Source organism: Urocitellus parryii, chromosome 16 (assembly GCF_045843805.1).
Source record: "Urocitellus parryii isolate mUroPar1 chromosome 16, mUroPar1.hap1, whole genome shotgun sequence".
Classification (NCBI taxonomy): domain Eukaryota; kingdom Metazoa; phylum Chordata; class Mammalia; order Rodentia; family Sciuridae; genus Urocitellus; species Urocitellus parryii.
The window spans coordinates 16,473,956-16,496,945 of record NC_135546.1 but is presented as its reverse complement, the minus strand read 5'-3'; the positions used below and the strand labels follow the sequence as shown (position 1 = coordinate 16,496,945).

At 42.9% G+C, this 22,990-nt stretch overlaps 1 protein-coding gene across 3 annotated transcripts in view; it reads left to right on the top strand.

Moving 5' to 3' along the window:
• The first annotated feature begins 1,105 nt into the window (after positions 1-1,105).
• Positions 1,106-22,990, top strand: part of Raf1 (Raf-1 proto-oncogene, serine/threonine kinase) — a 64,697-nt gene continuing 42,812 nt past the window's right edge. The window contains exons 1-3 of one of the 3 annotated variants that reach the window (XM_077793484.1): positions 1,106-2,262; positions 11,726-11,800; positions 15,820-15,930. In XM_077793484.1, the coding sequence (XP_077649610.1) occupies positions 15,879-15,930 (52 nt within the window). In that variant the 5' untranslated portion in view covers positions 1,106-2,262; positions 11,726-11,800; positions 15,820-15,878. The remainder of the gene's footprint in view (positions 2,263-11,725; positions 11,801-15,819; positions 15,931-22,990) is intronic. The other 2 variants (XM_077793485.1, XM_077793486.1) reach the window with 2 other exon arrangements.

Sequence of the window (22,990 nt, the reverse complement as noted above, 5' to 3'; positions counted from 1 at the left end):
GGTGCCTCCTCTGTCCTTGGCCCATCCATACTCTTCCTGCCTCCTGCTCTGAGCTCCTCTTTCTCAAGCAGGAACATTCCGACTGATCCTTCAGCACTTGGCTTAAGATTGGTCTCTGCGGAGGCTTTTCTGGCCAGCTATGCCAGGGCTGGTCGGTCATTCTCTGCCTCTGCTGGGTGCCCTCCCAATCACCTGGGAGCGCTGTTTATTTACATTGCTCTCTTTCCTAGCACCCATCCAGGGCCAGACCCACACTTCAAACTCATCGGTGACTAAAATTAAACTCACCAGAGAGGCAGGATGGCACGGAAAGGTCACAGGCAGGAGTGTCAGCCTGGCTGCGACTCTAGCCTCTGTCCTTTTCTTAGCCCGTCTCTTCCTGGTTCCCTAACTCCTTCCACACTGGTCTCCTGTCCCCCTTCATGGCCCTGGGCTCTAACTGGTTAGAACCACGCTCTCTTTTGTGTGCCTGGTCCTCGGGATTGAACTCAGGATTTCACCACTGAGCTACGTCCCCAGTCCTTTTTATTTATTTACTTATTTTTTTTAAATAGTTTTTTAGTTGTCGATCGATGTTTATTTATTTATATGTGATGGTGAGAATTGAACCCAGTGCCTCACACATGCTAAGCAAGTGCTCTACCACTGAGCTTCAGCCCCAGCTCCTTATTTTATTTTATTTTTTAAATTTTGAGACAGCTTCTCAAAAGTTGCTGAGGCTGGCCTTGAACTTGAGATCCTCCTGCCTCAGCCTCCCAAGTTCAGTCACTGGGATTACAGGCATGTAACCACCATGCCTGTCTTTCTCTTCCTTCGGTGCCCAGTTTAACCATCACATGAGGGGGGGGGGGTCCTTCCTTGACTCCTGAAATCTAAAAGGCAACACCCTTTGCCCAATAATTCTGTCGTCACCCTCTTCAGTGATTTAGCACAGTCTTGATGGACAGTCATGGCGCTCTGTGGCTTTGTCTGCTGCTGATCTCCACTGCTAGACTTTTAAAGCCTTGACGTGTTCACTGTCACAGGGCCAGCGTTAACACACAGGGCCTGACATCCAGGCTAGGCATTACACAAATCTTATATATTTTTTTAAAATTTTATTTTTGCAGCCCGGGGGGATTGAACCGGGAGCCTTGTGCATGCTAGGTAGGCGCTCTTTCACTGAGCTACGTGCCCAGCCCTTACTCGTTGACTACAAATTCTGAGACAGGGCCCCACATCTCGAGATTCCCGTGGATTCGCGTTGCCCCCGGGTTTCTCAGATGAAAAGCACCTGGTGCTCAACACCTGGGACGGGCCTTTCTGCGCATGTGCGGACCTATTTCTCCAGCGCGGAGCCGCGGGCCAGAAGCGCGTACGGGCTCCCAAAATGTGCACCGAGGATGCCAAATTGCCCCCCGGGTGTCCATTCCGGCCCGCGCAGGCTCCACGGTCCCTGAGGCCACACGGGACGATCAGTTTTTAATTCTTTTTCCCCATCTGATGCGGGGGGTCCACTCCTTGATTGGCAGGTGAGGCAACTTTCCCACACAGCCCGCCCGTGGCGGAGCCGCGATCCGTCCGGAGAGGACGCGCCAAAGCTGGACACTGTGCTGTATCCAGGGCAGGTGTGGCCACCAACCCGAGGGCCTTGCGATGCTGGCCGACGGGCCGTCCTCTCCCCCTGCTCTTCGCGAATACCGACCGCTTCTCCCGAGAGTGAGTGCCCTCGCACCGCCTCTCGGCCTCCTTAGTTTTGAAATGGCGGCCGCGAGGCCACGCCCCGGAGGCGGGGCCCGAGTTCAGGCCCGACGGGTGGATCCCCGAGCCAAGAGTGAAGTCGACGGCCCGCCGGGGAGAGCTCGCGCAGAAGCGGAGAGCCGGTGGGCGCCGCAGGTCGGGAAGAAGAGCACCGAGCAGACGGCTCGCTGGCCGGGGCCGCCCGAGAGTCTCTTCATCGCGGGCGTTCGGGCCGCCATCTTAGATGGCGGGAGTCAGAGAAGAACGAGCGTGAGGCGGGAAGGCTTCTCGGTCGCTCTCTTTTGGGCCTCCAAAAAGGCCAGCTGACGGGGCTTTGGGGCGTGTGCCCTGAGGCCGCGGAGCGCAAGTGGGACGATGCGGGGTCTTCCCGGGGCCCCGTCCCCTGGGCTGGGGACGCGTCGAATGTGACCGCCTCCCGTTCCCTCAGCCGCCTCGGGGAGGAGGAGGAGCGGACCAGACGCCGCCGCCGCCGCCGCCGCCGCCGCCGGACGGCAGGTCGCCGGGGCGGCCTGGCTCCCTCAGGTGGGCTCCGAGGCTGGGTGGTGGGTGCGGCGGGAGGCCGGCGGCGGGCCCCGGGGACGGGCCTGGAGCGGCTCTGACGGAGCGGCCCCCCGCGGCTGCCGGACGGAGGGCCCGGGCCAGGCCGCTGTCACCCCGGGTGGCGCTGGGCGGGGGCCCGGGGACCGGGTATCATGGCCGGCGAGCCTAGTCCCCACGTCCCTCCTCAGGTTTCCTGGGGCTGGCGGAGACGTGCCAGCGCCGCCCCGGTGCCCAGTGCGCATTCCTCCTATTTTGGCAGCGGGAGACTCGCCCGGAGCTGCCCCGTATCTTTGTTGTCACTCGGAGGGGCTCAGGGAGCGGGGGGCAGGGGGGACCTCGGCTGGCGCCTCCTCCCTGGGTTCCTGACCCGAGTGACACCTTTTCGGGGGCGGACGCGAGGAGTCGGGGAAGGGAGGACGAAATGGGTCAGTGCCCCGCCACAAAGGCATCCGCGCCGCGCCCTGGGCTTCTGGGCTCTGCGGGTTTTGCTAATGAGAGGTTCGGGCCGCTTCCACCGGGGGCCTGGCCCCGGGGTGCCCCCCGGCTCGGAGCGCCCGGGCTGCCCTTGGTGGGCCGCGAGAGCCGCCCCGGACGCCTCCGTCCCGCGGCCGCCCCGGGGCTCTGCAGAGCGCGTCGCCGCTCGGACCCGGGGAGTCTGGGCACCGGGCGAGGCGGGGCGGCCGCGTTCATTCATTGTTCTCGGTCCAGGGCCTGGGTGCGCCTCTGGGGCTGCTCCTCGGGTGGGAGGAATGGGGGGACCGCGTCTGGCTCCGTGATGAGCCTTGTCGGGGCGCTAGGGGGGTCACTGGGTGGAAGTGCGGGGGGATCGCCGCGCGCGTCGCTGGAGCTGGGCTGTCCGCGGGGCCCTCCCTGCGCTCCCAGGGCGTGGAAACAATGCGGCGCGATAAGGCTCGGTGGCCCGAGTGGCCTGGGAGCTCGGAGCAGCCAGTGTTGCTTGGGGGAGTTGAAAATCGGACAGCGGAGGAGGCTCAGGCGCCGGGGGGGGGGGGTTTGTGCGGAGTTTGCAAGGACGCGCTGGTGCTGCCCAGGTGAGGCCGAGGGGGCGCCGCGTCAGCTGAAGGCGCAGCTGCCACCGAGGCAGAGCTTGCAGGAGTTGGGGATGAGTTCGCGGGGGGGGGGGGCGGCAGATGATCTGGGGTGCCAGAAGGAGATGGCGAGGCGTGAGGGTCTCAAAGTTGAGTGTTATGGTCCCTGTTGTAGATAGTGGTGACCTGGTTGATTGACTTCATGTTTGTCCCAAAGGTATGCTCTTATTTATTGGGGGGGGGGGCGGGCGGGCGGTGGGGTGCAGGGCCTCTCACCTTGGGCCTCTGGCAGGCTAGGCTTTGTACCAATGAGCTTCCACCCCAGCCCGGTGTTGCTAATTCTTGACTCGGATGATAGCTACCACCCTACCGCCCCCGTGATGTTAAAGCTGATAGCTGTTGAAATGATTTACTTTGTTAAACCCAGTCAAGAACATTATGGGTTTTGTGCTGATAAAATGGAGAGTGGACTGAAATTGTGCTGATAAAATGGAGAGTGGACTGAAATTGTGCTGATAAAATGGAGAGTGGACTGAAATCCCCATTTCTAGAGATTCTTGCGAAAGATTCTTAACATTTTCCTGAGCCAGGTATGATTTTGTGAGTTTTATAAACGTGGTACCCTCTGCTGATTCTGAACTTTGAATGACTGTTGACAGTATCAACTGTTCCTCACCCATAAGAAATTGGCAGATTATGTAAAACCTACATCTGAAAAAGTGTAGGAGGCAAGTTATTTTAGTTTTTAAATTAGTTGTAGATGGACACAATACCTTTATTTATTTATCTTTATGTGGTGCTGAGGATCGAAATCAGTGCCTTATGTATGCTAAGTAAGACTCTACCGCTGAGCCACAACTCTAACCTCTGGTATTTTTTTAAATAATGTATTTTGTATTGTACACTGCTTCTTTGGATTGATTCTTTGGTTTTCAGGTCTGTTATAAAGTCTTTAGCTCTATTAACAAGTCTTTATCTTTCTTAAACAGCTATTGTGATTAATGCTCATGCTAAAATAATTATTATGGAGTTAAAAGACTTCAGCTGGCAACAACCTAAATGTCTTTTGGGTTCACTGAAGAACGTTAAGATTCTTTCCATTTGTTTTTACCCTTATCATTTCAAGGGATAAGCTGTTTAAATTCCAACAGAAACATTTGACCCAGTTGAACACTGGATACTTGGAAAAATAAACCTGTTACTGTTTTGTTCTAAAAGCTTATCTTTTAGGTATGTGGTGTTTTCGATGATAGGTTGTAGCAGGATTGCTTAGTTTTTGTTGTACTCTGTAGTTGAAAAAACTTGTGCCTTTGAAGTGGAAGGCTTGAGTGAAATACATTCGAACATACTTTAAGGGGTTTGGTTTAGTAGGAAAAAGCAGCATTAAGCTGGTCATTAGCGACAAAAAGTGAAAACTGAAGAGTGTTTAAACATCCAGTATTATATTACAGTTGCTCTGCCACAAGTTGCTTTTAGCTTGAAGTATGATGATTGTTGACTATGAAGATTAAACAGCATAACTTTTTGAAAGTTAAATTTGACTTTTGTAGGAGCACTAGATTTATTTTTGAGATGGGAAGTCTAATAACTTCAAATTCCTATTTCAAGAATTCTGTTAGCAAATTGTGATTCCTCTGTATTTAAATCTCAGATGAACGTTTGTTAGTGACCCACTGCCTAAAAATAGAGAAATGTTACATGAGCCAGCACTTTTGTTTGCATGTTAGGAACATAATAGGCCATACCTAATAATCCGGGTCTTGGGAGGCGCTTGTTAACTAACAGCAGGCCTTAATGTTGACTTGCAGGAGAGAATCTTAAATATTGCCTTCGAAAGGCAGTGAACTAATGTGACAGTTGAGGGGGTTTATGAAACCACAAACTCAAGATTCGACTTGCAAAGTTGTTGTGTTTTGTTTTCTAAGTTGTGCAGATCCTGGAAGTCATTTTTTCAAAAACTCATGACTGTGGTTGGAAAATTGCTCACCTTGACCAAATTAATTGGAAAATCAGGAACACCGGGTTCTTTTAAAATGTTGTTTAGGTCTCTTGTTTTTGGCATGTGCATAGAGGGGCAAATTTCCTGATTGCTCATCTAACTTGGTTCAAAATATAACAGTAGATATGAGGATCATCCTTTAGTTGATACTTATGGCGTAGGGTTGTCCTATTTTATCTGTCATCCTCCTGGCAGGGGGTTTTGTTGTTGCCTGCAAAGTTGTGAGTTAAAAACTGCTTAATTACATATTAAAGTTTTCACCTTTAATTTTACAGTGTTTGAGTCATTCTCTTTCAAGATCCTTTTATTCCCAAATTACTTGTAGCTCTCAGTGATTTTAGTAGTTAACTTCAGATCTGTTTGCCTTCTAAAATTACTCCTAGAATCTGGTTTAACCAAGGAAAATGTCAAGTGGGTGTTGTTTCTTTGTTATTGGTTTTGGCTCAGGCTAGCTAAGTTTCTTTGGCAAATTACTCATGAAGTGTGTTAATTGGCATCACATTCCAATCAGTGTACATAGTATTTTTTTTTTTTTAGGAACACTTGACACATAGTTTTATTTTTAGACTAGATTCTAAAGGATTTTACTGGGTGGGGATTAACAATTCTAAAACTACTTTAGAATGTAAAAACTCTTTGTGATTTAGAAATTGTTTACATTTTTGGTTACTGAATGGGAAAGAGCAAGCCCTGATAATATTTTAAGAAAACCTTGTGGTCTATGCAGTGGTATCTCCTCCTCTTTCTTCTACATATTGGATTTAATTTGCTATCATCCAGTAGTAGAAGTAAATACATCGTTACTGTTTTAATCAAGATGTTCTATTTTTTACCAGCCTGCTGTGGAAGTAAACATTCTCCCCCCCCCCCCCTCCAGTCCTATTTGGATTTTATTTAGAGTCAGGGTCTCACTGAGTTGCTTAGTGCCTCACTTTTGCTGAGGCTGGCTTTGAACTTGGGATCCTCCTGCCTCAGCCTCCAGAGCTGCTGGGATTATGGGGCGGGGGACACTGCGCCCAGCTCTTTTTTTTTTTTTTTAAGCTCTGTAACTAGGCATCATATTTAGACAGTGTTTTCCTTGATTCCCAGTTAGATTTTTGATGGAAGAGTAAGGGTAGTTGATGGTTAATTTGTATTTATGAGTGTTCATTCTTCGTCTGCATAGTTTGGAGACTATTTAAATTTGAAGTCTTGCCTAAATTTGAGATAGATGAAATCCTAGTTTTCTCCTGGAAGAATACAACTATTGATCTCCATGGCATATCTAATTAGGAAGCTTAAAAGTTTCTGGGAGACACATTTTCCTGGCTCCAAATGGATCACTAAAAAAAGAGTACCCACCACATTTAAGAAAGTTGATTAGCAATAGAAAAGACTGGAAATCATTCACACCTCCAAAAAAGAAATGACTAAAGTATAGCCACCTGATATGGGACACTATCCTTTCCCTTAACATTTTATATGAAGCATTTATGACATGAAAAAATGCTGAACGCACATTATGTATCTGGAATGATTACAATTGGATTTTAAAAAGTCAAAACAATAAAGTGAAATATTATTCAGTAATAAAAAAGTGACATACTGATACATATATACAATATGTATGGACTTTGAAAACATGCTAAGTGAAAGAAGCTAGACACAAAAGACCTCATGTTATATGATTTTATTTCTGTGACATGTTCAGAATAAAATCTGTAGAGATAAAAATTAGGGGTTAGGGGAAGTGGGACTAGGCAGTGACTGACTGTAATAGGAGGTTTTTTCTTTTTGGGTGATGAAAATATTGTAAATTGATTATGGAGATGGATGCACAACTCTGAATATAATAAAAGCCACTGAAATATATGCCTTAAATGAGTTGTAAAGAATGTAAATTACATCTTCAGTTAAAACAAACCAAAACATACACATAGAAATATATGTAGATGTTACCAGTGGTTGTTAAGTGATAGACATAAGGATAATTTTCCTCTCAATATATTCTGTTCTTCCCAGATTCTCTGAATACATTGCCAGGGGTGGGGGTGGGCAGTACTGGGAATTGAACCCAGGGCCTGTGCACTGAGTTATATTCTTATCTCTTTTTAAATACTCTTTTATTTTGAGGACTGGTCTTGCTGTTAGTTGCTTAGATTGGCCCTAAATTTGTGATCCTCATGCCTCAGCCTCAGGAGTTGCTGGGATTACAGGCATGTGCCACCTCGCCCTGCTCTTACATTGATCACTTTTATAATAGAAAAACACATTTATTAAAAAGTTAAATGAATTGGGCTGGGGTTGTGGCTCAGTGGTAGAGCGCTTGCTGAGTGTGTGTGAGGCACTGGGTTTGATCCCTACACCACATCTAAAAAAAAAAATAAAGTTATTGTGTCCATCTAAAACTAAAAATTTTTTTTAAAAAAAGTAAAATGAATTAATTTTGTTCATTGCATGAGTCCTTAACACCAGCCATTCAGTCACTTGTCAGATTGCATTGACAGATGTGTTTTTGAGCTGCTTTCAGGGATACACCTGCCTCCAGATTAGTTCACACCTTTATTACTATTTGCCTGGATTGTTAGACCTTTGATCTAAACTCTATTTCTTCCCTTACCAGAGCCCTCTCCAAATTACTGTCAGACTCATTTTGTTAATGTGCAGACTCTTGCTGGGTGGGGTGGTGCAGGCCTGTAATCCCAGTGACTCTGGAGGCTAAGGCAGAAGGATACCAAGTTCAAGGCCAGCCTCAGCAATTTAGGGAGACCCTGTCTTGAAAGGAGGGGGAATGTAGTTCAGTGGCATAAAGTGCCCCGGGTTCAATCCCTAGTACTCATTCCCATTCTCTAAAATAGTGCAGATTCTTACAAATTAAATTTTATTGTTTTTTGGAACATGCCACAAATTTCAAAGCTCACAGATGTTGTGCAAAGTAATTCTGCCTTTTTTGTTTTGCAGCTACTCGGCTTTCTTTGAAGAGAAATACATTATGGGGTTCCTATGCATTCTGTTTCTGATGACCCAAGAAAAATAAGTATAGGTGTGCTCACTTTACTTTCTTTCTGAAATCCTCAAGTCTTTATTGCCTACCAGGACCAAGTATACATTTCTTGCTTGGGTGTCTTGCCTACATGACTTCCTCATTTATGATGTTTTGTGCAATTCAAAAGCTTGGGGTTTTTATCTTTTTTTTTTTGGTGGGGATAGGGGATTGGACCCTGGGACCCTTTACCACTGAGCTATACTCTCTTTATTTTGAGACAGAGTCTCTCACCTTGCTGAATTGCTGAGGCTGGCATCAAACTTGAAATCCTCCTGCATCAGTCTTCTGAAATGCTGGGATTTCAGGCATGTGCAATCCAAGCTTGCTCAAAAGCTATTTTTAAATTTTTAGTACTGGGGATTGAACTCAGGGATACTTTACCACCAAACCACATCCCCAGCTCTCTTTCTTTTTTAATTTTTGAGACAGGGTCTTTCTAAATTGTCTACGGCCTCACTAAATTCCTGAGGCTGGCCTGGAACTTGAATTCTTCCTGCCTCAGCCTCCCAAGTTGCTAGAATTGTAGGCGTGCGATGCTGTGCCTACTTCAAAAGATATTTTTTAAAGAACTTGGTAGGTGCAGGCTACTGTGCTTGGTGCAGGTGGAATAAGGCAAGTTCCTCCCTTCAAGGATCTTATCTAATGGAGAGAGCCTTATAGATTTCCTCACTTTTATCTGTTCCTCTTTTAAAAGCCATTTCAAACCCCATCTAAAAATCATTTCCTGGTCTTTTGCTCTCCTTTCCACTCTCTCTTGTCATTTTTTGTACTTCTCCCGAAAACCCTTGCATTTGTTTTTCTTTTGCATTTGATTTTCTTATGGCCTTTATCATATAGTTGTTTGTGAACTTATCATCCCATTAGATTATAAATTCAAATTAATGCTTTTCACTAGATGTTTGTTTATTAATATTTTGTGGAAAATTTCCACTCGAGAGGCAGAGACGAGGCCCCTGTTCTTAGTGTAAGTGCTGAGTCTTAACTTCCAACACTTCATACTAAGTTTTACAAGTCCTCTTATTTAACCTTAAATAATTTTGTGCAAATGCTTTTTAGTATCCTGCACTTGTAGACTTGTATTTATTGTGAGACCTATTAAGTTCTTTACATTTTCTTCCTCTTTTTTTTTTTTTTGTACCTGGACTGAACTCGGGGACACTGGACCACTGAGCCATATCCCCAGCCCTATTTTGTACTTTATATTTAGAGACAGGGTCTCACTGAGTTGCTTAAAATCTCATGGTGGCTGAGGCTGGCTTTGAACTCACAATCTTCCTGTCTCAACTGCTGGAGCTGCTGGGATTACAGGTGTGCACCATGCCCAGCCATCTTTTTCCTCTTAGAGGACTTGAGTTTTAATCACTGTGCAATACTCAGGTTAACACAGTGCCTGGACCCCAGTTGCAGTGGAATTTATTGGATATAAGCTGCTAAATAATGTTTATTGTGTTGAATTTTGTCTTAAGTCTGACTAGGCTTAGCCTCCTTAAAGGTGGGGCATATTTTACTCTTCTTTATATATCTCTGGTTCTTTTATTTTTTATTTTTTAGTTTTTTTTTTAGGTGGATACAATATCTTTATTTATCTTTTTTATTTCTATGTGGTGTTGAGGATCGAACCCTGTACCCTGCGCATGCCAGGCAAGCGCGCCACCTCTTGAGCCACATCCCCAGCCCTCTCTGGTTCTTAAAACCTCATTTTACTTATACAACATTAGTTGAAGGAGTAGAGGTTCAGAGGTTGATGACCTGTGGATTTGTGTCTTGCCCGTGCCACCACCACACCCGTGCACTGCCCTCTCCCACTCCCCACACCCCCACAATACAGAGAGTGCATACTTGATCTGTTTGCTGGGTGCTGTGACATGAGTGTGTGATTCCCTGCAATTTGGGAGACCCGAGGCAGGAGGGTTGCAAGTTCAGGGCTAACCTGGGCAATTTATTGAGACCCTCAGCAACTTAGACTCTGTCTCAAAATGAAATATAAATTGGGCGCTGGAGTGCCTGTAATCCCAGCGGTTTGGAGGCTGAGACAGGAGGATTTCAAGGTCAAAGCCAGCCTCAGCAACTTAGGGAGACCCTGTTTCTAAATAAAATTTAAGAAAGGGTGGGGAGTTGACTCAGTGGTTAAGCGCCCCTGGTGTTCAATCTCTAATATAAATAAAATAAATAGGACTAGTGGTGTACCTTAGTGGTGGAGCACCCTTGAGTTCAATCTCCAGTACCCCCCCCCCAAAAAAAAAAAAAAAAAACCATGGGTGTGGTGGCATATGCCAGTATTTCCAGTGACTGGGAGGCTGAGGCAGGAGAATCTTTAAGTTCCAGGCCAGCCTCAGCAACTTGGTGAGACCTAGTCTCAAAAGTTTAAGAAGGGTGGGGGGGGTGTAGCTCAGGGGTAAAGTGTCCCTGGGTTTAATCCTCAGAATCCCCCCAAACAAACATTGTCTTAGAATTTTGTAGTTTAGGAACTGTGATTGGTAGCAGCTTGCTGACACTCCTCTCTCTGTTGGGCACTGTCTGTCGTGTTCTGTTCTTCCTGTTGGTTCCTTGAGGACATTTGGCAGCTTTAGCAGCTCTTACCATGTTGGCTTCTGCAGCCTTGGATTTTAGACTTCAACAAAATTTTAACCAGAGGCAATGAAGAGATAACTGATACTCTCCTGCCTGCCTTGACCTTAGTTTGGACTGGGATTAGAGTATGATTGTGAGAGTAGACATAGTAACCTTTCTGGCTAGTTTTAACTAGCTGTCTGATATTGCAAAATGGTCCCTTAAGCTGTGTGTGGATATGTGTGTTAAAATATAACATAAAAATTGCCATTTAAACCATTTTGGTGAGCAATTCATTGGGAGTGGTCTTTGTTTTGAACTGGGGCTGAACCCAGGGGCAGTTGACTGCTAAGCTACATCTTCAGCCCTTCAAATTGGCAGGGTCTTGCTGATTTGCTGAGGCTGACCTCCAGCTTGTGATCCTCCTATTTCAGTCTCTGCAGTAGCTGAAATGACAGCATTGCATCACCACACCCTGCTACATTCACAGTGTCTTGTAATCATCACCACTATCCATTTCCAGAGCTTTTTCATCACCCTAAACAGAAACTACCCATTAAATAATAATCCCTTGCCCTCAGCAACACGATTTTACTTTCTCTCTGAATTTTCCTGTTCCCAATTCTTCTTCTAAAGGGGACCATATAATATCTATCCTTTGGTGTCTGGCTGATTTCACCCAACATGTTTTCAAGGTACGTCCACTGGCAGCTTGTATCAGTACTTCAGTCTTTAGAGCTGAATAATATTTAATTGTATGGGTATGTCATATTTTGTTTATTCATTAATCTATTGATAGACACTTGGATTGTTTCTGCCTTTTAGCTGTTTTGAATAGTGCTGCTGTGAGCATCGGTGTGTAGGAGCATCTGTTTGAGATCCTGCTTTCCGTTCTTTCAGGTATATATGGAGTAGTGTTACTAATGGGTCTTAAAGTTTAAGTTTGTGTTTAACTTTTCTTTTTTCTTCTAGATACTGGGGATCAATCTCAGGGGTACTTTACCACAGAACTGCATCCTTAGTCCATTTTTTTTTTTTTTTAATTTTGCAACAGGGTCTCACTAGTTGCTCAGGTTGGCCTCCAACTTGTGATCCTTCTGCCTTAACCTCTAGAGTTGCTGGGATGATGGGCAGTGTGTCACTGTGCCCAGCCTGTGTTTAAGTTTTTGAGGAACTGCCACACTGTTTCGCACAGTGACTCTGTCATTTTACGTTCCCTACTAGCAAAGTGCAAGGGTTCCAGTATCTTCACATCTTGGCCAACTCTTGGTATTTCCCTTTTTTTTTTTTTTTTGTTTATTTTTAAAATAACAATAATTCTAACAAGTGTGAAGTAGCGGGCTGGGGCTGTAGCTCAGTGGTAAAGTGCTTGCCTCAAAAGTGTGAGGCACTAGGTTCCATCCTCAGCACCACATAAAAATAAATAAAGATACTGTATGTTCATCTACAAGTAAATAAATATTTAAAAAAAAAAAAGTGTGAAGTAGCCCTCGGCTGCTTTTTTTTTCTTCTTGCTAAGTAGAGCTAATGGGTAAACCAGAACCATAGAAGTTGGCTATATTTCAACCTGATAGATTTCCCCCTCCCTTACAAACGCATTTGTATATAATACTCTTCAAACAGATAAATTTGATACACAATTAATGGCTCCTCTTTTTTTCTGAAGAGTAAACTTTACCTGTAAGCTGGTAAATGCAGTTGTTCTAGGTAACCTTCTTTATATGCTCACTTTCTTTTAATTTTTTTATTATGTAGAGAATACTTTTAGTTTCTGTAATCAAACCCACATAGATAAGACCTTATATATTTAATACAGTGCGTTACCCCTGTACAAATGAAAAAAAATTAAGTTTAACGTTTCTAGACCAATGTGGCTGTTAATTTCTGTACAATGCCAACTCAACACGGTAAACTGGGATACTTTTCCCAAAGTTGGCAGCACAGCTAAAGTTTCCAAAAATTCAAATTATCTGTGTGTGTGTGTGTGTGTGTGTGTGTGTGTGTGGATTAATAATAGCAGTATGTTCTGCAGCAGCAACAGCGTTTCCAGGTTCTGCAGTCATCTGAACAGAATCAGACACACCCAACACACTCCATTTTTAAAAGGGGAAGAAAGTGAAAAAACAAAACCTGAGTCAGACGCTTTCTTTTAAAATATTTCTTTTCAGTTGTCAATGGATCTTTATTTTATTTACTTTTATGTGGTACTGAGAATCGAACCCAGGGCCTCACACATGCTTGGCAAGCGCTGTCCTGAGCCACAGTTCCAGCCCCTCATAGGCTTTTAATCTAAAATGTATTCAGGCTGGTTGGGGTGGCGCATGCAGGAGAATCACAAGTTCAAGGCCAGCTTCAGCAACTTAGGTCTTAAGCAAATTAATAAGACCCTTAAAATAAAGGACTGGGACTCAGTGGGTGAGCACCCCCGAGTTAATCCCCAGTACTAAAATAGAAAAAAAAAAGTATTTAAAGGTAGCTCAGTGATAGAGCACTTATCTACTATGTATGAAGCCCCTGGTTCAATCCCTAGTACTGCTCAAAAATGAAAAAAATGTATTTGGTCAACCAGTGAGGAATGATTTCAACTGATAGTGGATGATAAGAGAGATTAACTGAAAAAAGCAATGCACTAAGATATTTGTGATATCCCATTTTTACAAATAAAAATATAAGTACATATATATGTATGCTTAGAAAAGACCAGATACACATGTCCATATAGTTTAAAAGCTGCTGCAAGATGTTGGCATCTACTAAAATAAACATCTGTGGGTTAAATTTTTTATATACTATTTTTAGAATTTAATTCTTTAAAAAATATTTTTCAGATTTTCCCCTTCTATGAATGTGTATTCTGTAATCAATCAATGTACCTTTTTAAAAGTTGTACTGGGAAATATAAATTCTTGCAAAAGGGAAAGCAGGGAAGAGGTTAAAACAAAACAAAAAAAACTCCTGCTAATTTATCTGTTAAGTGCAACAGAAAAGTACCAAGGAAGGCTTAAGCAACTTTGAGACTGTCTCACAATGACAAATTAAAAAGGGCTGGGATGTGGTCACTGGTTAAGTGCCTCTGGTTCAGACCCTGGCACAATGAAAAAAGGTTGTAGAGGGGAGGAAATTTGGTATTAATAATGCTCATAAAGACATTGAGTATGGGGGCTGGGGTTGGGGTGCAGCGGTAGAGCACTGGGTTCAATTCTCAGCACCACATACAAATAATAAAATAAAGGTCTAGTAACAACTAAAAATATTAAACACTGAGTATGAAGATTGTAATAAGAGAAAGCCAGGCCCCGTGGCTTATGCCTGTGATCCCAGCTATTCAGGAGACTGAGATGGAGGAACCAGAGTTCAAGAGCAGTTTGGACAACATGGCCAGACCCCATCTCCAAAAAATAAATGAATACACAAAGGGAAACAAAGTTATAATCATTTATCTGTGTGTATGTATGAATTTAAAAGGCTCTATCTTCTTCACACCCATTTCTTTCCCAATTCTCCCCCTCTGTTCACATTCTCTGGACCACCTTTGAGTTTCATTTTACCTTTGCATTTTTTTTTTTTTTTTGAAAGACTGCCTTTTCACATTCAAATAGCACAGGGAAACCATCCTGTATTGTCTACTACTTTCTTCTCTCCAACTAGAAGAGATCTTTCTATAATTCAAATTCTCAGTCTTTACAAGAACCCCACCCTTGCCCCACCCCCACAAAGGTATCCTATCTGTCCTGAAAGTTCTTACTCTGCCTAGTAAGTGGTGACCATTTGAACACACACTTTCAAAGCTACCGCAAGGGGGCTGGGGTTGGGGCTCAGCGGTAGAGCACTTCTCACACCTAGCAGGTGAGGCACTGGATCCGATCCTCAGCACCACATAAAAATAAATAAAATAAAGATATTGTGTCAATCTATGACTAAAAAAATATTTAACAGCAAAAAACCAAAAGCTATTGCAAGGCTATGACTTTCTGAACTTCATAGTCTTCAAAGCCGCTAGAAGTTGATTCTTAGAAATTGTTGAATGAATGGTGCTTATTGTTTCCTTGCAGTTGTTTGCCAGTATAGAGAGGCGCATTCTGGTTTCTTAGGTTATACATTAATATTTTATGTGGCAGATAAATATTCAGTACTATGAAAAAAATTGCTAGGATAAATATTTTAATTTTATCTACATTAGTATTTCTTTTTTAAAAATATTTTTAGGGCTGGGGTTGTGGCGCAGTGGTAGAGCGCCTGCCTGGCATGTGTGAGGCCCTGGGTTTGATCCTCAGCACCACATGTAAATAAAAAATATATATATATTTTTAAAAATTCTTAAAGTAATTCTTAAAGTCTGGTATGCCACTGAAGATAGGGAATTTTTTTCCTTGAAAGTGGTTGTCTCCAAAAGGACATGTTTGAGAACTAGCTGAATCAGATGGTTAGTTCTTGAAACTGCATTAGCAGGAAACACCTCTTATTTTGAAGACAGGTCCCAGTGTCTGACCAAATAGGTGATGCCATTGTGTAAGATGGTAGATTCATTGATTTTATGTATGTCTTTATTTGTTTTGAGATAAGCAGTTTTGTTTTTGATGTTGGAGGGGTGTACTGGGGAATGAACCCACAGGCTCTTTAATACTGAGTTACATCCCAGGCCCTTTTAAGTTTTGAGACAGGGTCTTGCTAAGTTGCTGAAGCTGGTCTCAGGCTCCCAAATTGCTGGGATTATAGGCAGGTGCCACCATGCCTGGTATGACAAAGGCAGTTTCTTTCTTTTTTTTTTTTTTTTAAATATAACACCACTTCTTTTTTTTGTGGGGAGTATCACTTTTTTTTTTTTTTTTGGTGGGGTGGTGGTGGTGGTACTGGGGATTGAACTCGGGGGCACTTGACCACTGAGCCCCATCCCCAGCCCTATTTTGTGTTTTATTTAGAGACAGGGTCTCACTGAGTTGATTAGCGTCTCGATGTTGCTGAGGCTGGCTTAGAACTGATGATCCTCCTGCCTCAGTCTCCCAAGCTGCTGGGATTACAGGCGTGCAGGGGTAAGTGCCTGGCTTAAAACTACTTCTTGACTGTGCACGTTTTGCCAGTAAAATTTATGCTGTTCTATGTGGAATTAATGATGCAAGATTAAATGTCTCTTGGCAATTGAGTGAGATTTAATAACTGGGTGATTTTTGCTTCCCCTCCTCCCTTTCGTATATAGCTATTTTTTAATCCTATTGTTTCCTGGCCACCAGAAAAATCATCTCTAAATCATATTTATTTGTCTGTTGTATATTTTGGTACTTGTGTTAACGTTATACTTTGTAAATGGATGATTCATTTTAAAATGAGCAGTTGTTGCCTAAATGAAGAAACAATGACTGATGTAGAGATAAAAAGAAAAACTTGAGTTACAAACAATTCCAAGAGATTTAAAATGAAAGTAATGAACAACTCATTTTGTGGTGAGAGTTAAAAATGAAATTGGCTCCAGACATCTTTCACTATGGAACTGTTTGTTTTTGCATAATTGTTTTTGAATTAGCTCATTTTTAACTTGCATTTTTAAGTTAATTATAATTTTACCACACTAGAATCTGGGACAGGGATGTAGCACACTGGCCAGGTGCTTGCCTACCCTGCACAAAGTCTTGGGGTTCAGTCCCCAGCCCAAAAAAACAAAACCCCAAACACTAGAATCTGTTCTCTAAACTTGGGTGGCTCCTGCTGACTTGCTTTTAGAAGGGTAGAGTGGGGCAGCTCTTCATGTGAGTGTTTGCTGGTCAGTCATCTGATGAAGTTACCAATTTATGGTCAGAAATTGAGAAAGAGGAGTGAGGAAACTCGAGACATTGACACACACACCACCTTGAAGTGCATGAGAGTGCCCTTTTGGACGGGTTGGGAAACTAGCGTAAGGCTTTTGCAGACTAGACATATTGTTTCTTAGCTTGGAGGAGATGAATATTTGAGGATGTTTGTTTGTTCAGCAGAAACTTTATGTATGAGGGTGATTTTTTACCCCCCTAGTATTGTTTGTATAGCCAGGCGAATTTTTAAAAAAACCCCAAACACAGAAAACACTCCTTCCCTAAAGTAAGCTTGAGATAGTCTTGAAGCTGAGCAATCTGTCAGATGAAGCAAGGCTGAATCAAAGAAAGGAATGTGTATAAAAGAGGAATGAATTTGGTGAAGTCACATTGTAAGGACATTAACATACAGTTCATCTAAGTTTCTGCTGTGTATCCCCCACATGTTCCCTCCCTCCCTCCCTCCCCAGACTGGCACAGAATCCAGGGCCCTGCACGTGCTAGGCAAGTGCTCTGTCACTGAGCTACTTTTCCAGTCCTTTTTATTTTGAGATAGGGTCTTGTAAGTTGCCCAGGCTGACCTTGAACTTATCCTCCTACCTCCTTAGTCACTGGAGTAGCTGGAATTACAGGCTATGCCTGGCTTTTTTTTTTTTTTTTTTTTTTTTTAAATGGGGATAGAATCCAGGGACACCCTACTACTAAGCTACATCCCCAGTCCCTTCTCTTAGTTTTGAGATAGGGTCTTGCTGAGTTGCCCAGGCTGGCCTCAAACTTGGAATTCTCCTGCTTCAACCTTGGAGCTACTGGCATTATAGGCATGTGACACCACGCCCTGCTAACTTTTGGAATCTTAAAGGTTCCTTGTATAATTAGGTAATCAACACTGAGTAGATATGTCTTTAGAACAGTGTTCTGATTAGAATGGCTATTAGAGTTGTTTAATATATAATTTCATATTTCATTGCCACCATTTTCCTGAACTCTCAATCTATTTTCCAATCTTTTGATACAGCAAATACTTTATTTCAATTAGTTACTGATTAAAACAAATGCCTACTCTGAATAAAATGTGTTTATTACTTAGATTGGATAGAGCTACTTTTGCTTTTACCTGCATTTACTTTGAGGAACAGTAAAATAGGATATATTTTTTTAAACATGAAATTTTTTTTAGTTGATGATGGACCTTTATTTATTTTATTACAATGTGTTGCTGAGAATTGAACCCAGTGCCTCACACATAAGAGACAAGCACTTTACCACATTGAGCTATACCCCAAGCCCTTAAAATAGGATATTTTGTGTTTCTCTTAAGTATTACATAGCTATAAGTTGTTCATAGCATTTGGTTTATTTTCTCCTGTATTATTTTCTTTTCATATTAAATCTTTTTCTTTCCTCGGAAATAAGATTTTTTGAGGAAATGATAAACTCGGAGAGGGAGATGTTTTCAAAAAGTTGCATTGGTTAATTGTAGGTGATTTAGAGAGTGTGGTTGTTATTCACAGGTTCCAAGTTATAGACTAATGGGAAATTAGAATTGTCCCAGAGGATCTTTGAAGAATCTGGAAGCCAGGCATGGTGACACATGCCAGTAATATCAGCTATTCCTGAAACTAGGCAGGGGGGTCACAAGTTCTGGGTCAACCTAGGCAACTTAAGTTACAAGCCTGAGTCTCAAAAAATTTAAAGGGCTGTACACAGTGCATTAGGCCCTGTGTACAGTCCTTTATATTGGAAAACACAAAAACAAAAAAGGATTTGGATGGAAATAATTTCCAAAAAGCAAACAAATAGTGTACAGTCAATATGGGGAAATACAGACTTCTGTAAGTAATGTCAGAGTACAGTTGACCTGTACTTTGGAACCTGGGACTTACTATTCCAAATACAGTAACGGTGTTTAAGAGCTTTAGGCAACAAACTGGAAAATCCCAGGCCAGAGGTTTAAGAGCTGTCTAGAAAGTAGCTGATTATTGTAACCAACAGAATACAATTTCTAGTTAATGGAAACATCATTGCCTGTATAAAAAAAAAAATAGTTGTGGGCCTGGGGTTGTGGCTCAGTGGTAGAGCACTTGCCTAGCATGCGTGAGATACTGGGTTTGATCCTCAGCACCACATAAAAATAAAATAAAGATATTGTGTCCACCTACAACTAAAAAATAAATATTAAAAAATAGTTATAACATTTATTATTTCAGGCTAACACTGTGTGCTTTCCATATACTGTTTAATCTTCACGTTTTAAGAAACCTGCTGCCGAGCATGTATGCCTTGTCATCCCAGCGACTCAGTAGGCAGAGTCAGGATGATTCCAAGTTCAAGGCCAGCATCAGCAACTTAGTGAGGCCCTAAACAACTTAGACCATGTTTCAAAATAAAAAGGGCTGAGAGTGTGGCTCGGTGGTTAAGTACCCCTGGATTCTAGCCCTAGAACCAAAAATAAATAAATTAAAGAAACTACCTAAGAGAAAGTGACATAAATAAATCTTAAATTTAGCTATCACTAAGGAAAATGGTGTTTAAAAATGTTAAAGACTCCAGTGTATTTAGATCTTTATGTCAACATATATCTTCCAGCTCTTATTACCAGTTCTTCCTCCTCCTACTTTCAAACCAAGGAGAAACTCCAGCCAGATAATATTACAACAGAATTCTAACTCTAGGGTAGTGCTCAGGTTATTTTGATATATAGGAATTCTTTTGTATTGACTAACATTCACAATTAATGAGTCACAGTTTGTAATTCTGCTGTCTTCAGATTACACCGAAGTTTCTATTCTCAATACTGGGGGGTAGAACTCCCCCTGGGGCTAGGTGAGTGCTCTACCACTGAGCTTCATCTCTAGCCCAGGCTGGCCTCAAACTTGCAATCCTGGTGCCCCAGACTCCTGAATAGCTGGCATTACAGGCATGTGCCACCCCAACAAAACCCTCTCAGGTTTTCTTAAAGTTTTTGTCTTTTCTAACTTTATTAATCTAGCACTGTTTATTCATTTTATGTATTCATTTGTCCTGGGGATTGAACTCAAGGCCTTATGCATCAAAGGCCTACCTCATCAAACCTGAGCTACCTCCCAGCTCTTTTTATTTTGGGGGGTACCAATGATTGAGCTCAGAGGTACTCAACCACTCAACACATCCGCAGCCCTATTTTGTATTTTATTTAGAGACAGGGTCTCACTGAGTTGCTTAGTGCCCCCCTATTGCTGAGGCTGGCTTGGAACTGGCGATCCTCCTGCCTCAGCCTCCCAAACTGCTGGGATTACAGGCTTGAGCCACTCCGCCCGGCTCTTTATTTTTTTTGTTTTAAGACAGGGTCTCATTAAGTTGCCTAAGCTTGAACTTGAGATCCTTCTGCCTCAGCATCCGAGTAGCTGTGGTTACAGGCCTGCACTGTGTTACCCAGAAAGGCTGCTTGCTTTTTAATTTTAAACGAGTCAGATTTTCACAAACACTGTCCCCTATATTTACTACCCTCTTAGTTGATCTTAACATGTTTGAGTACCTAACATTGTTCCTACCTGTTCTGACCTGTTTCTTCACTTTGTGGTGCTTTGTGTAGATCGAGGCCTGAGGATTGTGGGAACTGTTCAAAGGGCTACAGGCTCTCTGGAAGTAGAGGACAGAGGAAGTAGAGCCAGGAGGATGTTTGAGATTCTGTGCTGATGCCCATGGGTTGAGGGGCAGATACTGTGCTCTCTTACCTGCCATTTGATTTGTTGCCTGAGGACAGAAGTACTGTATTATAGGTTGGACCTGTGTCTTGCCTTGCCAGTGTTTAGGCTTCTTTTTTCTTGAAAGTGTAAGAGGTGAAAGTCAGTGGGCTTTTGTTTCTGTTACCTTCTGTCTTCATAGCTGGCTTTCTTTCATAGTTTTTTTTCTGCAATACTTTTTGTTTATCAGAAAACTAGTTCATTGTATTGGTGCATTTTGTTCATAGAAAGACTCAAGAGTGCATTCCTGAATTTTAAGAAATATGAATATACCATGAAAGTTGAGATTTTCTGAGAGTTTCAAATTATTCAAGTTGGGGCTGACATATTCATTTTGAACCATGGAAGTCAACTAATTTAGCCGTGACCTATAAAACTTATTGACATTTGGCCTGGGCATGTTACTCGGTGGTTACAGCATGTGCTTAGCATGTGTGAGGCCTTGAGTTCTGCTTCCAGCACCACCAAAAAGAGAAAAAAAAAAAATTGGCACTCAGTGGTCAATTGTTTCTTTGTGTTGCTGGGGATTGAGCGCAGGGCTTTGAACATGCTGGGCGAGTGATCTACCATTGGACTGCACCCCAGCCCCTTCGTTTTTATTGAGAAATTGGCTTCATCTTTTTACTAAAATGAGGAAGTGTTCTTAGGGCTTGCAGCCGGGTCGCCAATAATATCTGCCCCATTATAAATCTAAAGACAGTAGAAAGCAGTGACTGCTATATTATTATGGAATCTTTTACAGACGTAATGTGAATTTATCAGTTTCCCCACATTTTAGCATTGCAAGAAAGAATGACAGAATTTTAAGTTTGTATTCATTTTCTCCTTAATTTTGCTGAATGGTTGCTTTCATGGTTGACAACTTGTACATATTGAATATTTTCAGTTGACATTTCGGAGTCTAAACTACAGCTAGTACCACGTGTTTATGCTTAAAGAATTTTTGTTTTGGGACATATCTCTGAAACGTTTGGAAATTTTGTATTTCCTTGAAGCTAAACTATTTTTTTCTCCGTGTCCAAAATCCTTTTGTTCCTGAATATCCTTTTGCACGTTCTGTGATTCCGTGACAGGGGCGCTGCCGTTTGAAACTCAGCAGTGTATGTTTAGGACAAGTTGAATATGTGACGAAACAGGTGAGCAACCAAATGGTACTTGGTTTTATGTCTGATATGAAACAACTGTGCAGGACAGTGCCAAACAACCGCACCAAGTCACTTGGGGATATCATCAGCATCATAGAATTTCATAATGGCCTCAATTGGGTATTGTTAAATAAAATTTATAGGCAGCCATTGTTTTAGACTAGCCTTTTGTAAGAGGACACAGCAGACCAGAGCAAGCCAGAATGGAGTGACTCACGCTGAGTGCCACTTAATCAAACTGAATTCTGAAGTGAGCCAGTTCAAACAGCCCTAGCCATCTGGAGACAGTGGCACATACCTGTGGAACTTTAGCGACTGAGGAGGATGGCCAGCTCAAGCCCAGCCTTGGCCACTTAGCAACACCCTGTCTCAAAATAAAAAGTGAAGAAAGGTCCTGGGGATGTAGCTCAGTGGTGGAGCACTTGCCTAGCATGTGGGAGGCGCTGGGCTCAAGCCCCAGACCTGTAAAAACAGAAAACAAAAAACCAAACCACGAGACTCCCAGCAATCAATCAAAAGGGGCCCAGCATGATAAGGAAGTCTCCTGTGTGTTAACTTTATAAGGAAAGCAAACTTGAAACGACCAATAACACTTTTGTTCTCTATTTCTGCTTTTCTCAGCTTTTTGTGTCTATAAAACCAACTTCCTCTGCTCAGTTGATTGGAACACTCGATTCTGTTTTGTAGAATGAGGTGTTGCCTGATTTTAGAATCTCAATTAAGAGCCCATTAAGATGCAATTTTGTCTTGGACAGTATGCTGGTTTCTGTCTGTCTGGGCTTTGATGAATTGCTGTTTGACCTTAGCTGATTGCCAGTCAGCAGTTATTCTATGTTGATTTTATAGTTTTCCCATAATTGTCGGCATCCTAGGTCCAAGTGTGGCTGCTGCTTTTTTTTTTTTAATCCCCCTGCCTCAGCCCTCCAAGTAAGTGGGATTACAGGCCTGGGCCACCATGCCCAGCCCAAGAATAGCTTTTGAACATTTTCTAGTTCATAAATCATGGTACTCAGGATTTTTGTTAAAACTTGCAGGAATCCTTTTATGCCAGCCTGTTGCTCATTCAGAAAGTACATCTTAAGGATCTATAATGTGCTGGACACTCTTAAAGGCAGTACGACAAGCAAATCAGAATGATTGGGTAGGCAAATACACAATGTAATTTTTTTGGGGGGGTGCTGGGGACTGAACCCAGGGCCTTGTGCATGCAAGGCAAGCGATCTTCCAACTGAGCTCTATCCTCAGCCCGCTAATATAATTTGAAATGGTGAAAAATAATGGAAACTATAAAGCTGAGTCGAGAGGCAACAGGGCAGGGTATTCTGGAACACAGTGCTTGGGTGAGGTGACATTTGAGTGGAAACATGCTTGCCAAGTGAACCAGCAGCAAGAAGGCTCGTGTGGGCCCCGCATGGTATCACATGTCTATGATCCCCGCTT